The sequence below is a fragment of the Sus scrofa genome, chromosome 15, assembly GCF_054392235.1.
Source record: "Sus scrofa isolate SSC_HxYL_T2T_F1_AM1 chromosome 15, Sscrofa_HxYL_maternal_Yorkshire_Landrace_v2.0, whole genome shotgun sequence".
Taxonomy (NCBI): Eukaryota; Metazoa; Chordata; class Mammalia; order Artiodactyla; family Suidae; genus Sus; species Sus scrofa.
This window is the reverse complement of record NC_139397.1, coordinates 146138611-146154202: the sequence shown is the minus strand read 5'-3', so window position 1 is coordinate 146154202 and position 15592 is coordinate 146138611. Positions and strand designations below refer to the sequence as shown.

General features: G+C 43.8%; 1 protein-coding gene and 1 pseudogene across 8 annotated transcripts in view; both read right to left on the bottom strand.

Moving 5' to 3' along the window:
- The window catches only part of PSMD1 (proteasome 26S subunit, non-ATPase 1), a 104597-nt gene extending 93731 nt beyond the window's left edge, over positions 1 to 10866 (bottom strand). For all 8 annotated transcript variants that reach the window (XR_014830192.1, XR_014830193.1, XR_014830194.1 and 5 more), the window contains exons 1-4: positions 10693 to 10866; positions 5684 to 5727; positions 4201 to 4274; positions 3844 to 4013 (exon numbers count right to left, since the gene is read on the bottom strand). Coding sequence is in view for 1 of the 8 variants with exons in the window: in XM_001925902.8 (XP_001925937.3) it covers positions 3844 to 4013; positions 4201 to 4274; positions 5684 to 5727; positions 10693 to 10708 (304 nt within the window). In the remaining 7 variants the exon portion in view is untranslated. The remainder of the gene's footprint in view (positions 1 to 3843; positions 4014 to 4200; positions 4275 to 5683; positions 5728 to 10692) is intronic.
- Positions 10867 to 11868: 1002 nt separating this feature from the next.
- On the bottom strand, positions 11869 to 13067 carry LOC110257098 (large ribosomal subunit protein uL1-like; annotated as a pseudogene).
- Positions 13068 to 15592: the final 2525 nt, after the last annotated feature.

Below are 15592 nucleotides of genomic sequence, written 5' to 3'. Positions count from 1 at the left end.
TGGTGCAACAGAATTGGCTGCGTCTCTGCAACACCAGGATGCAGGTTTGATCCCCAGCCCACCACAGTGGTTTAGAGGCTCTCGCGTTGCTGTAGCTGTAGCATAGCCTGCCAACGGCAGCTCACAGCAGATCCCTGGCCTGGGGAATCCACAAGCTGTGGGGCAGCCAAAAAAAGGAAACAACAACAACAACAAAACAAAACCCCAAAATAAACACTTGCCATGATTGAAAATATTAACAAAGACCTACTGTAGCAATTTATCCCATGGCTATAAATTAATAGACTTCTTCACACTAATGAAACTATTAGGTCCTTGAGAGTAGAGATCCTATCTAAATTTTCTTTGTAGGATAATGGTGGAGTGACCTGTAACGTGCCACGGGTTTTGAAGGCAATTCCAAAGATTTCCAAAAACCTTTCCAGAAATCAGCTAAAATATTCACTGTCTCAATGTGAGGTAGATTGAACCTATTCATAGAAACCTCCCCCCCTCCAAACAGGGAGTCTGAAAATTCATGCAGTGGTCCACGTGCACAATGCTGCTTTCACATTTCACAGCAATTTTGACAAATGGGGAGGATGGGGCAACATACTGAAGGGTACCATGAGTACAACTGACACTACTTTACAAACAACTTAAATTTTTTAGGAACAACTGAAAAAGGAAATTTCCCTAAGCCTTCTTCCACCTTTATAAGGAAAATAAATAGCCACTCAAGCTGAATGACATATATAACAGTTATCTTCTCTATAATTTACTGGCTTGTCATTCTTCCTTTCAAAGAGAAAGGCACAAGGATAACATTACTTAGTTGAAAACTACAGCCCCAGGAAAAGAAATGATCTGAACTAATACAAAGAATTACCGGTCCACTAGTAATGGGTCTACATTTGGGGGGGAAGTAGAGGACTTTATAACTCAGAATATATCACATTCGAGCTTTATGCAGGTTCAGGTACAACTAATAAGAACAAAGTGGCAGTCACAAAGCAGACCTTAAACAATTTTGCTTGCAAAAAATCCTCATCAGGTCTCAATATGAGCTTTTTGTACCAAATGTAGTTGTGAAGAAACATTATCCCTACCTCATCAGAGAAGAACCTCAGAAGAAAAATGCACCTCCTAGGTTTCAACTAAGACTTGTGCTCTCACTTACCAGGTTTATGTCATTATTGCATCCCAGAATCTAGCCTCATTCCTAGCTGAAGTCTTATCATAATTGGGAGATTTTTAGTCTTGAATGTTCAGGGTGAATTGTCTGTCATATTAAGATCCTAGGAAGCTGTTCCTAAATTCTATTTTTTATGCCCTCTCACAAATCTTACCAACATTGAAAAGAATCTATTCTAACAGTCCTAAGAAAACTAGAAGGGTGAACCTCATTTCCACACAAAGAAAAGCAAACAGAACTGATCTACCAGTCAACAATCATCATCCATAAGCTAAAATTAAGATGATACATAGGAAGGCATCTACCACCTCACAGCTCTTTAAAGACCAACAGTTCTGTTTAAAAAGCATCATTCATGGAGCTCCTGTCGTGGCGCAGTGGTTAACGAATCCGACTAGGAACCATGAGGCTGAGGGTTTGGTCCCTGGCCTTGCGCAGTGGGTTAAGGATCCAGCATTGCCACGAGCTGTGGTGTAGGTCGCAGACGTGGCTCGGATCCCGAGTTGCTATGGCTCTGGCATAGGCCGGTGGCTACAGCTCCAATTCGACCCCTAGCCTGGGAACCTCCCTCCATATGCCGCGGGAAGCGGCCTTAGAAAAGGCAAAAAGACAAAAAAAAAAAAAAAAAAAAAAAGCATCATTCATAAAATGCTAACACTGCAAGTACATGCGGATCACTACTGGGAAAAATGATCAACATTCACAAAAAAATTCTTCAAATACTAAAAAAATGATAAGTGAAATTCACTCCCCATTTCTAACTTAATGTAGGAAAAGTGCTCTGGTTTCAAATGAATGGTCTGTTCTTTAAAACCATCTGTTCTTTCCACAGGATTCATATATGAAGACTCCAATTCAATGAGTCCCCAATAGCAATAAACTTCCCTGCAACATTTCCACACCACTATGGCAAAAAGATTTTAAATGTGAACACAAAATCTCACTTCAAATTTCAGGGATATTTGAAAAGTACCCCTTTGGATTGCCTTGTAGAGCATTTCCCAATTTCTGAAAGAGAACACCAATTTCCCCCTTTTAAGAGTTCAGGTGTGGAGTTCCTGCCGTGGCTCAGTGGTTAACAAATCCGACTAGGAACCATGAGGTTGTGGGTTCGATCCCTGGCCTTGCTCAGTGGGTTAAGGTTCCAACGTTGCTGTGAGCTGTGGTGTAGGTCGCAAACATGGCTCGGATCCCGAGTTGCTGTGGCTCTGGTGTAGGCTGGTGGCTACAGCTCCAATTAGACCCCTGCCTAGCCTGGGAACCGCCATATGCCGGGGGAAGAGGCCCTAGAAAAGGCAAAAAGGCAAAAAAAAAAAAAAAAAAAAAAAAAAAGTTCAGGTGAATAATGCAGATCTTTTCGTAACCAGCAATTTAAAAATCTCTGTTATACCCACTTGAGAGAACACACTCTTGGGCTCTCTGTAACTATGATCTAAAGCTTGATAGTCATAAAGACATGTCTAAAGGGCATGCAGTCCCTTATTTCATCTACTAGATCAGGAATTTTCAAACATTTTTAAGCTACAAAAACTTTGAACCAAAATCTTACAGGGCTGGTTCAACTTACAAGATAAGAGAACCCAAAGTCTTGCCTGTGTGCTATCTCCTCACTTAAAAAATAAACAAGGAGTTCCCTCAGTGGATTAAGGATCCAGCATTGCTGCAGCTGCGGCTCACATGTGATCCCTGGCCCAGGAACTTCCATGTGCCGTGGGCGTGGCCAAAAAAAAGAAACAAATAAGAAAAAAATGCTTACCAGTAGAAATGAGCCTGGGTTTTAAATTCTGACCCTTCTATTTAATAGCCACATCTCTTTATCATCTTAAAACCCAAGTTTTCTCATCTGTAAAACATGGCTGGCTCTTTCTTTACAGGGTAGCTGTGAAATAAACTACACTACCAAGAATGACAAGCACGGTGCCTTGCACGATGGAAACACTCAATAATGGCTTCCTGGGAAGTTCCCCTTGGGGCTTGGTAGTAACAAACCTCACTAGTATCCATGAGGATGCAGGTTCGATCCCTGGCCTCGCTCGGCGGGTTAAGGATCCACCATTGCTGTGAGCTGTGGTGTAGGTCACAGATAGAGCTTGGATCCCGAGTTGCTCTGGCTGTGGTGTAGACCTGTAGTTACAGCTCTGATATGACCCCTAGCTTGGGAACTTCCGTATGCCCTGGGTGCAGCCCTAGAAAAGCAAGTAATAAAAATAATAATAATAATAATGGTTTCCAGTATCAGAAACAACTCTATAAACTGCTATGATTTAATTTCTGTAAGTCATAATAATCTGATTTAATTTTTTCATTTAATATTATGCTCACTAGAAGATATGAACAAGATCAATGAAATAACCATCTTTGTGTTGAATAAAATGGCTTTTCTGAATAATTTCTTACATTCATTCTTAAAATATTTTTGAGATGTCTGCCTTCATTAATTACCACTGTCATTGATGTTACTGTTCTTCATGACAAAAATTACAAAGAACTCTAAAGCAGATCTAAAAAAATCAGCTTGCAGAAAACTACTGTAGAAAGATTATGAACTTTCAATTACAATGAAATGTGGTAATATCAAAAAGTAATCCAGGGGAAAAAATGCTGTATGAATTAAAACAAGAAAGAGGCCAACAGGATAAAGCCTTACTAGATGGAAGGCTATTATTTACCTATAATAGTCTCCACATATTCAGAGTTGTCATTGACATTGAAGAGGTCACCTGCTCCAAGTGCATAATTCAGAGACTCCTCAAAAGCCCCCAGGTGATAAAATACTTTAGATGCCACTAAGGCTGCAAACTGCCGACTCCGGAAACCTTCATCTTCATACAAAACTTCTCTGAAAGAAATTAGGACATATAAGCCTAGTTCAAATTGTGGTCCTCCTTTAAAATTCCAAATCTAAATATTTAAGTTGCAATTTAGTAGAAGCAAATTTCTAAATGAATTAATAAGCCGCCCACATCCACAGGTAGTTAACTTTGATCTACTTTATTCCAATTTATAGAAATAAAGTTAATTCTTACATTTTGTCTACAGACTCAGAAATTTCTGCCCAGAAGTCATTGACAACTGCATTCAATTTGTGTAGTGCAAATTCCTGTAGAAGATAAAACCACATTCGAGACAGAATTACTTACTTCATTAAAATAAAGTTTCCAACAAATCAGTGACCAAATTTTAAGTCATATATACCAAAACTTTAAATTTATGGCAAATATAAAAGTTTACCAACTGACTTATATTTTCTCTTGGATTTACACATATCCTATTTTCAATCATAAAACATCAGACTAGCCTTATAATGTCATTCCTTATCATACTGAACATTTTTCTTCTTTGATAATACATATAAGATTGATTTAAAATGAGTTCCTGTTGTGACTCAGTAAAACCCCCATGAGGATGCGGGTTCGATCCCTGGCCCCACTCAGTGGGTTAAAGATCTGGTGTTGCTATGATATCACTTATAACTGGAATCTAATATCCAGCACAAATGAACATCTCCTCAGAAAAGAAAATCATGGACTTGGAGAAGGACTTGTGGCTGCCTGATGGAAGGGGGAGGGAGTGGGAGGGATCGGGAGCTTGGGCTTATCAGACACAACTTAGAATAGATTTACAAGGAGATCCTGCTGAGTAGCATTGAGAACTATGTCTAGATAAGGATAACTTGATCCCCTTGCTGTACAGTGGGGAAAAAAAAAAGATCTGGTGTTGCTACAAGCTGCAGCATAGGTCGCAGATGCAGCTGGGACCTGGTGTTGCTGTGGCCATGGTGTAGACCAGCAGCTGCAGCTCTAATATGACACCTAGCCTGGGAACTGCCATATGCTGCACCTGCAGCTCTTAAAATTAAAAAGCAAAACTGATTTTAGGTTGCTAGTTTGGATATAAAATGATTTAGGTGCCCAGCTGAAGTATATTACAACGAATTTTTGTCACATGAAAAAAGTTTTAAAATATGTGACACAGGAGTTCCCACTGCGGTGTAGCGGAAACAAATCTGACTAGTATCCATGAGGACGCAGGTTTGATCCCTGGCCTCACTCAGTGGGTCAGGGATACAGTGCTGCCGTGAGCTGTGGTGTAGGTCACAGATGCAGCTCAGATTCCAAATCGCCATGGTGTAGGCCGGCAGCTGTAGCTTCAACTTGACCCCTAGCCTGGGAACTTCCATATGCCACAGATGTGGCTCTAAAAAGCAAAAAAATAAAAATAAAAATAAATAAAATATGTGACAGTGTAAGTAACTTTTTATGATTTGTATTGATAAAGAAATTGGGGGTGGGGTGCCAGGTGACATACTGAGATTTATTTGCCTTAGCTTTGTTAAACACTATGGAAAACCAACTGCTGTTGCCAAAATATTATCCTCTGGAACTAGATTTCAATGTCTGGGTATAGACTGGGTAGGATGGCTATTATAAATGATGGAAGACAGAGAGATATCACTAAATTAAAAGAGCTCTGAAAATTAAGTCCAGTTAATTTTTCTTCATCTCATACCTTAAGCTGTGGTTCTTCTTCATCCAGAAGAGAAATAATTCCAGCTATAAGACAAAGGGTATATTATGATTATGAAATATATATATGCTAAGATAAACTAACAGTCAAAAATATATCATCGTTGGAAAAAAGTTTTTTTGAGGGATGACTTCACTAGAGGAATGATTATTTTTCTTTAAAATTGAAAAAGTTTACATTTCAAAGCTTAAGAATTAACTACGTCATCAAACTCTCATGATGCCACATATGTATCACATTATTTGCTTAATGCAACAGTTTTCAAAATGTGGTCCCTGGACCAATTAGCATTAGCATTACCTGGGAACTTGTTAAAAATAAAAATTCTTGGCCCTATCCCAGATCTACTGAATCAGAAATTGTGGTGATGGGGTCCAGTAAAGGGCCCACAAGCCTTCCTTTGTAATGCTGATGTTCGCCACAGTTTGAAAATCATGGGTCTAAAATTGCTGACCAAAATGGGAAACTTACCCACATAATTTTAGAATAAAATTATTCATCTTAGGAGTTCCCTGATGACCTAGTGGTTTAAGGATCTGGTGTTATCACTACAGGGGTGAGGGTTTGATCCCTGGCCAGGGAACTTCCACATGCCATGGGCACAGCCAAAAATAAAATAAATAAAATAATTCATGCAAAATAAACCAACAGTTATATAATTATTACAAAAAAGGAACATTCAATTATCAACTCAGAGTAAAATAATACAATTATTCTAAGATGCCTATATTAAGACAGTTCCTTTATATCATAAGTAACCTAGAAGTTTTTGTTAAATGATGAGCAATCTTACTCTGACTTTAGTTACCCAATTCCCCACGTGACCCTGAGGCATTAGCACTAATACTGGAGAGTAAAGGAAATAACTATCCTCTCCAAAGGAACGCACCCTGAAATATAGGCATATATCAAAGGGATTACTAGAAAAAAGATACGAGAAATTATTATCCTTGGATCCCAAGGAAACTAAGCTGTCTTTCAGGTATGCTTTCCATGTAGCCCTTAAAATCATTCTGGAACACTGACTTGAAACTGTGAGTTGATACAAAGAGTGTCAAGACAACTTTACTTGGGAGATGTAGCCATTTCTATCTGATAAGTGAAGGTTTGCCAAATAGCTTCAGCAGTCTTTGGAGAGCCATACAGGAAAGGATACAAAATTTAGCAAATAAGGAGTTCCCCTTGTGGCTCAGCAGGTTAAGAACCCAACAACAGTCTTCTCGAGGACTTGGGTTTAAGACCTGGCCTCTCGAAGTAGGTTGAGGATCTGACATTGCCACAAGCTGCGGCAAGGGTGGCAGATGTGGCTCGGATCCAGTATGGCTGTGGCGTAGGCCTGCAGCTGCAGCTCCGATTCAACCCCTAGCCCAGGAACTTCCATATGCTGCAGGTATGGATATAAGAAAAAAAAAAGAGAAAAAAATCCAACTATTTCATGGTTCTAGCTAAGGCATACTACTACTCTAAAATCATAAAATCAGTTAAAAAGAAACTTCCTGATGCTCCAAATTAGTATAACAAACCCAGAATACAGAGGCTAAATTGACAGTAATGAAGAAAAGACAAATTAAAGCACGCAATGGGCATGCATGTGTGTGACTATGAACTAATGATGTGGAAGAGCTGACAGACAAGGGTACTGATCTGCAGAACAAATCATAAATGGCAGGACACTTTATCAAAATACTAAAAATGCGACCCATACCCTTAATTATCAATCAATGGTATATTTGAATTGCTTTTACCAAAAGAGGTGATGGATCTCTTTATACTCTGCTGTTTGGTTTCACTTAGGACTAATGTGCTACATGGTTGTCCTGGCTTAGAAATGTGGCTGTTGTCCACGGAACACAACTAAGCCAAATACTCTACACTCCATCCACAAACATTTCCCACCTCAATAACAAAACAGAACTTTCCTTCAGATGAGGGGAGGAAGCACACCTGGGAAATGGGAAAGGATGCTAAAAAATCTCTTATGTCGTAGTATGAAGTCAGCAGATTTTATCTAAAGTTGTTGAATCAGGAGTTCCCACTGTAGCTCAGTGATTAATGAATCCGACTAGGAACCATGAGGTTGCGGGTTCGATCCCTGGCCTTGCTCAGTGAGTTAAGGATCCGGCGTTGCTGTGAGTTGTGGTCTAAGCTGAAGATGTGGCTCGGATCCCACGTTGCTGTGGCTTTGGAGTAGGCTGGAGGCTACAGCTCTGATTAGACCCCTAGCCTGGGAACCTCCATATGCCGTGGGAGAGGCCCTAGAAAAGGTAAAAAAATAAATTAAAAATAAATAAATAAATAAATGAAATAATTGAATCAGTCTATAGCATTATTTTAAACAGCATATTATTTATAAATATGAAGATATATATTGTAGAAGACACAGCTTAAAAGTTGAAAACGGTTGCCTCAAGGAATATGAAAAGGGAGAGCGGAGTGGGAGACTATTGCTTTAAAGCTTCTATGAATAATTTTCCTTTATGTGACTGTATTATGTTAAAAAAAAATTCGTTCTCACATCTCCCTCCCACCATCTCTCTCTCTCCACTCCCCTTCACAGCCAAACCTCTTGAAAAACTTCACAATACGTGTTGACTTTTTATTCACCATTGTGTTCTTAGTGCCTTGCAAGTGCCTAACGAATAAATGAACAAATCAACTGACTAATCCAAACTAGAACCTGTTAGGTTCTGTTTAGTACCTGGGACCTATCCTAAGCCACAGTGAACCAACCAAAAGACAGGAAACCAGATAATAAAAGGTTTGGAGCAGAAGCTGATAAGTAATTCAATCCAGTAAATATGACAAATGAGATTAACCAACACACACCATACTATCATCAGAGTCTCAGAGGAGGACCTCAAAAATTATTTGGTTTACATTCTATTGTATCCCCACCAAATGCTTTTTTAGTCTCTACTTTAAAAACTCTAGGGACTGATTTATTGATTTGATTAGTTGACTGATTTCTTCATTCAGGATACACTTTTGGGAAACTAATCTGACTAACATCCATGAGGACGCGGCTTCAATCCCTAGCCTCTACCAGTGGGTTAAGGATACGGCATTGAGGTGAGCTGTGGTGTTAAGTTGAAGACACGGCTTGGATCCTGAGTTGCTGTGGCTGTGGTGCAGGCCAGCGGCTACAGCTCCGATTAGACCCCTAGTCTGGGAACCTCCATATGCTGCAAATGTTGCCCTAAAAAGACAAAAAGAAAAGAAGAAAAAAGAAAAGATATACCTTTGAACTTCTGCCATCTGCTCAGCAGTGTTCTAAGAATTATGAAAATGACAAGTTTCCCACCCAAAATTCTACACAGAGAGAAAGACAGTAATCAGACAAGTAAACGAAGTAATTACAGGGCTTGTAATGAAGGGAGGGGACAGTTGAGGGTGAAAGAAGCAGCATGTTTTAACAGAATGATCAGAAAAGAAAGACTAACACTTGTGCTGAAACCAGTGATTGGGAAACTAAGAGAAAACTTGAAAAGGAGTCTAAAAAGTGCAGGAGGAATGGGCAAGGGTCCTGAAGTGGGACAGAAACTGACTTAAGGAAGAGAAAGGCCAGTATGACCAGAGCACAGGGAGGAAAAGAGCAGTACAAGACAAGGTAGGAATCAGATCATGTAAGTTTTCAGTTAACAATCTGGATATTTTATTATAAGCACAATGAAAAGCACTGAAGAACTGTAAAGGATATTATGTGATCAAGGTTTTAAAAAGAATACTCAAGAAGAATGGACTGTATAGAGGTAATGGTGGAAAACAAAATCTCCAGGCTGTCAAAGCGACCCAGGCAAGAGATGAAGGCGGGAGGGGCTAAGATGATGAATCTGAAAAACAATGAGGCCTCCATTTACAGGTGGCAGGAAATTTAGTGCTTATTTTATCTTTAGAGAGCTCTGATGGGGAAAAGCCTTTCCCAATGTTGTACTACAATTCATCTCCCAATCATATGTACCCCTTGGGGGAAAAAGTCTACTTCCATGTACAAGTGACAGCTCCTCAGGTCTTTAAAAGTAACGATCCTGTCTCCCACTGTTGCCACCAACTTTTTTAAGCAAGCCTTATAAACACATGGTTAACTGCCGTCTGACTAGTTTGTTTACAACAAAACACTTGTGGGACATGAAGACAGCAAATCAGGACCAGAAAAGCGCATGTGAGCAAGAGAGGAAAAAGGCCCCAGAGGCTGTGGACAGCTACGTGCAAAGCGATCCCTAGTGGGGGCTCACACTTCACCCCAAACTTGACCCCTGTAACATCCCATTGCAAACGTCATTCCACGAATCTACCCACACAATGGTTGAGTGTAGGGCACCTGCTCCGCCCGCCCAGGAGCTCTTTCTTCGTCCAAGCAGAACATTCACTGATCATGGAGCCTCAAAACCAGAGGCTGATTCTCAGTATAATAACCGTCTTCAGGATGCGGTCCTCAACGAACACAAAAGTTCCCTAAGTGCTTTAACTAAATATCCTTGGAACAGACCTGGAAATGACCCGTCTCACACCTGACTTAATTTAGATTTCACTCTAAGGAGAACGGAGCTGGGTCAGACCGGGAAGCACTTAGGTAGCCAGAGGCTACCTTACTGTCCCGCAAAGGGGGCCCACCCCATCCTAACCACCTGTAAGGAAGGGCTGGCATCGGACGGCCCCGCACGGCCAACCTCGGGAGGGATGGAGTTTAGGAAAAACCCGTCAGGGTGGGAGAAGGGTCCAGGGCGCCCCTCGGGTCCGAGCACGGGGGTGTGGCTGGGGAGGAGGGATGGCGAGGCGGTCAACCCAGCGCGAGTCCCCCGAACCGGACGAGGTCCCGGGGCCCACAGAGAGGCCGGGCCACACTGCCAGCCCCCGGCCCGGGGGTGGGCCTCGGGCGGCGGGCGGCCGCGCGGCCGGCGCTCCGCCGGGAGGTGCCCAGTCACCGGCCCTGACTCAGCTAAAAGCCGGCGTGGCGCCTCCTTCCTTTCGGCGCCGGCTGCGGCCGCACTCACCGGCTGAGGTGATCATGGCTGCGCCCCGCACTCGCCCGCCCGCTCGCTCGCTCGCCGCCCCGGCCGCGCCGTGTATATGTCAGCTCAGGACCCGCTCGCTCCGCCGCGTCTCCTGGCTGCCCCGGTGCCCCGCTCAGTCAGTCACCTCCTCAGGCCGCCGGCTCGCTTCTCACCCAGGACCCCGCCCGCCCCGGGGCTGCCCTCTGTCCCGCCTGCCGCCCGGCGCCGACTCTCCCCCGGCCTGTGTCTTCCGTGCCGCCACCGCCGCCCAGCGGAAGAATGCACGGAGAGCTCCGTGGTCTTCTCCAACCCTCCTCGGGGCCAGCGGCCCCGCGGGGGTGGGAACACCCGTCCGCACTTGGGGTCAGGCTCCAGAATAGCCACCCCTAGAAAAAGGACCCCACCATCACCCGCCATTGCTGAGAAAAAAAGGTGTTGAGGGGAGGTGCTTGCGGTGTTCGCAGCGCCACCTGCTGCTTGGGAAGTCTCCTTGCAGCGCCCCCGTGCCAGAGCCAAACCTTTGGTCCGGGTCCGGGCCGGGGCGGGTTCGTGATTGAGCAAAGAGCGTTTTCCTACAACAATGATTTTTCAATTTTTTTAAAAAAAAGCAGAGCCCAGCTTCAGAAGAATCCTCACAGAAATACTTTACTATCATATCATAATGCATCCCTAAGTAATCACTGGTTTATGATAAAGTTGAACAGTGGCTTTTACTTACATTTGAAAGAATACCGCACATGGCTTAAAAATCAGAAGTATAAAAAGATATACAGTGAAAAGTGTTCAAAGAAAAAAAAGTTTTCTTGTCTTCCATCTGCTCAGTTCCTCTCTCCCTCCACAGCAACAGGTTCCTGTTTTTTTTATTACATCTAATGTGAAATGGCAGTTGTGATCGCCATCTGCACACTTCTAACAGCTTCAATACACAATTTACTTCAGTAGTTCGGAGTAGTCTTGACAAAGATTAGCGACAAATGGTGGCTTTTTTTTCTTTTTTTTTTTTTTTTTTTGCCATTTCTTGGGCCGCTCCTGCAGCATATGGAGGTTCCCAGGCTAAGGGTCTAATCAGAGCTGTAGCCGCCAGCCTACAACTCAGGATCCAAGCCACAGCTCATGGCAACACCAGATCCTTAACCCACTGAGCAAGGCCAGGGATCGAACCCACAACCTCATGGTTCCTAGTCGGATTCGTTAACCACTGAGCCACGCCAGGAACTCCCAAATGGTGGCATTTTTAAGCCACTAGACTTGTACTCTCAAGCTACCGTTCAATTGAATAGTGATTATTAAACCTTATTTCTGGGGCCTTCTCAAAACAATGTAACCTAGTGACACAAGCCAATGATTTGCTGTTGAAATAAAACGTGGTTGATAATCCATGTGAGTTTATGTATGAATTTTTTTTTAATGGTGGCAGGTGGTTTCTTAAGCTGTACAGGCACTGGGGCTTGCCCGTGGTGCTCTTAATGTGCAAAGCCTGGACATGCTGCCAGTTTTTCTTGAGCAATGACACCAGGACGTTGACAGCTCAGTGGAGGCTGTACACAAGCTCACCCTCTGTCATCTTCACGCGGCCAACAGCCACTGCCAGACACAGCACTTTCTTCATCTGGAACTGGATCCTGGACTCCACTTCATCAGCTTTGGCCACTGTATTCTCATTGTAGGTCAGCAAGGAAGGGAACTTGCCAGACTTATTCAGCCGTGGGCCTAGGATCTGTGGGATCTGCTTGATCGGAGACTCTGAAGCCCAAAAGGCATTGTGCTTCTTTTTTTTTTTTTTTTTTTTTTTTTCCTTTGTCTTTTTGTCTTTTCTAGGGCCGCTTCCACGGCATATGGAGGTTCCCAGGCTAGGGGTCTAATCGGAGCTGTAGCCACTGGCCTATGCCAGAGCCACAGCAACACGAGATCCCAGCTGCATCTGCAACCTACACCACAGCTCACTGCAACGCCAGATCCTTAACCCACTGAGCAAGGCCAGGGATGGAACCCGCAACCTCATGGTTCCTAGTCGGACTCGTTAACCACTGCGCCACAACGGGAACTCCAAGGCGCTGTACTTCTCGGCCAGCTTCTTCACCAGTTTCTTATTCTTGTTGAGTTTCTTCAGTGCCTCAGTGTCCGTGTGTGGGAATTCCACAGCCTTGGCCTCATCACAATGTGGCTGGTCTCCCAGAACACACATGGAGAACTTGGGGCAAAGAGTAGACTTAAGCCTGGCAGTGCTCGAGAAGCATTTGTCTTTCTGAGGGTCCAGTTCTCCAGACTGATGGGAAGCTCCACTGTCCCCCAAAACATCCAGTCCTTGTGCTTGTTCCCGTGTAGGACCTCTGCACTGCCTCCTAGAGGGTGTCTCTGGAGACTTTGCTGCTCATGGTGCCTGGTTCAGTGATAACTTGAAAAGAGAAAAACATTTCTTTATTTCATTTATTTAGTTTTTTTCTTTTTAGGGCCGCCCCCACAGCCTGTAGAAGTTCCTGGGCTAGGAGTCAAGTTGGAGCTACAGCTGCCAGCCTACACCACAGCCACAGCTGTGCCAGATCTGAGCCACGTCTGTGATCTACATCACAGCTCATGGCAACGCCGGATCGTTAACCCACTGAGTGAGGCCAGGGATCAAACCCGCATCCTCATGGACACTAGTCAGGTTCCTAACCCTCTGAGCCACAACAAGAACACCTATGGGTGAATTTTTAAAAAATGAGCCCCCCCCCCAAAAAAAAAAAAAAAAAAAAGGAGTTCCCGTTGTGGCGCAGTGGTTAACGAATCCGACTAGGAACCATGAGGCTGTGGGTTCGGTCCCTGCCCTTGCTCAGTGGGTTAACGATCCGGCATTGCCGTGGGCTGTGGTGTAGGTTGCAGACGCGGCTCGGATCCCGCGTTGCTGTGGCTCTGGCGTAGGCCAGCGGCTACAGCTCCGATTAGACCCCTAGCCTGGGAACCTCCATATGCCGTGGAAGCGGCCCAAAGAAATAGCAAAAAGACCAAAAAAAATAAAATAAAATAAAAAATCAGCGTTCTTAAGCTATGGTTGCTAAAATATATTAAGTATAATTATTCAACATTTTTGAAGAACTGTAGCTCAGATTGAAAGGCTCTAGGAGATATGCATGGAAAACAAACTGACGGAGTATTTGGGAGTATTATTTATAGAAGTGCTTTGGCTGACCCCTCAGCATAAGGACACCTGTGCGCCCCAAACTCCTAAAAGAATCCCATACAAGTGCTAAAGGAAATGGAAATAGGTGAAGCAGGCTGAGTAAGAAACCACTAGCTTGGAGTTGCAACGTGGCTCAATGGTTTATGAATCTGACTAGGAGCCATGAGGTTGTGGGTTCGATCCTTGGCTTCGGTCAGCGGGTTGAGGATCCGGTGTTGCTGTGGCTCTGGTGTAGGTCGGTGGCTACAGCTCCGATTAGACCTCTAGCCTGGGAAGACAAAAAAAAGAAAAAAGAAAAAAAGAAAAGAAACCACTAGCTGAGCAGGATGGCGAGTGGCAACTGACAGTGTCAGGGAGGCAGTAGGGGGCGGTGGTGACTGTGACGAAATGAAAAATGATGCCCCATCTAAAGAGAGCAGTGGCTACTCAGCTCCTGCAGTGTTGCTGTGCCAAAATGAAAGGCTGCTGTTGTGAGAATTTATGAGTTTTCCCAGAAAAGCCAGAAACCAGAATTTCACGTTGTCTTTTGAACTTTACAGATGTTGGCAACTTGGGAGAAATGGATAAAGAGGGTCAAGAGGTACAAAATTCCATTTACAAGATGAATAAGTTCTGGGGATGTAAGGTACAGCATGACGACGTTGAGTTGTAAAAAGAATTTTTTTTTTGGTCATGCTTGCAGCATGTGGAAATTCCCAGACTGGGAATCGAACCTGCATTACACCAGTGACCCAAGTCACTGCTTGGGTCCTGGATCCTTAACCCCCTAGGCCATCAGGGAACTCCTTCAAAAGGTTTTTTAAAGCAGAGGGGTGGCAAGTTTGACACTTCTGCTCATCAAAAAGACATTGAAAAAGAATGTGCGTGTGTGTGTGTAACTGAATCACGTTGCTGAAGTTAACACAGCATCATAAATCAACTATACTTCAATTAGGAAAAAAAAGACATTCTCTATGGAGGACAATCACGTCTCTGGCTTAGATGCTGGGCTTGTAATTGTGACAGCTTCACCTGAGACCCATGGGAACCCCAAGAGTCCCTCTCTTCTTGGGGATTCTGCTGCCTCAGGCCTGTGGTTTCCCTCTCTCTCTTCTTCTTCTTCTTCTTTTTTTTTTTTTTTTTGGTCCTTTTAGGGCCGCACCCACTGCATATGGAGGTTCCCAGGCTAGGGGTCAAATCAGAGCTACAGCTTCCGGCCTATGCCACAGCCACAGCAACGCCAGATCCGAGCTGCTTCTGTGACATATACCACAGCTCATGGCAACACCAGATCCTTAACCCACTGAGTGGGCCAGGGATAGAACCCACAACCTTATGGTTCCTAGTCGGATTTGTTTCCACTGTGCCATGATGGGAACTCCCTTCTTCTTCTTCTTCTTCTTCTTTTTTTTTTTTGGGCTGCTCCCAAGGCATTTGGAAGTTTCCAGGCTAGGGTTCAAATGAGAGCTGTAGCTTTCAGCCTATACCACAGCCACAGCAACGCAGGATCTGAGCCGCATCTGTGACCAATAACATAGCTCACAGCAATGCCGGATCCCTGACCCACTGAGCGAGGCCAGGGATCGAACCCACATCCTCATGGATCCTAGTCGGATTCATTTCTACTGCGCCACGATGGGAACTCCCCTCTCCATTCTGTTCTGCGTTCTTTAGAGCAATCTTTCTCAAAACTTAACGCTGACCACTGCTTCTGCTCCTTGAAACCATCAGCCCTCACACTGGCCTCTATCCTTTTTTTTT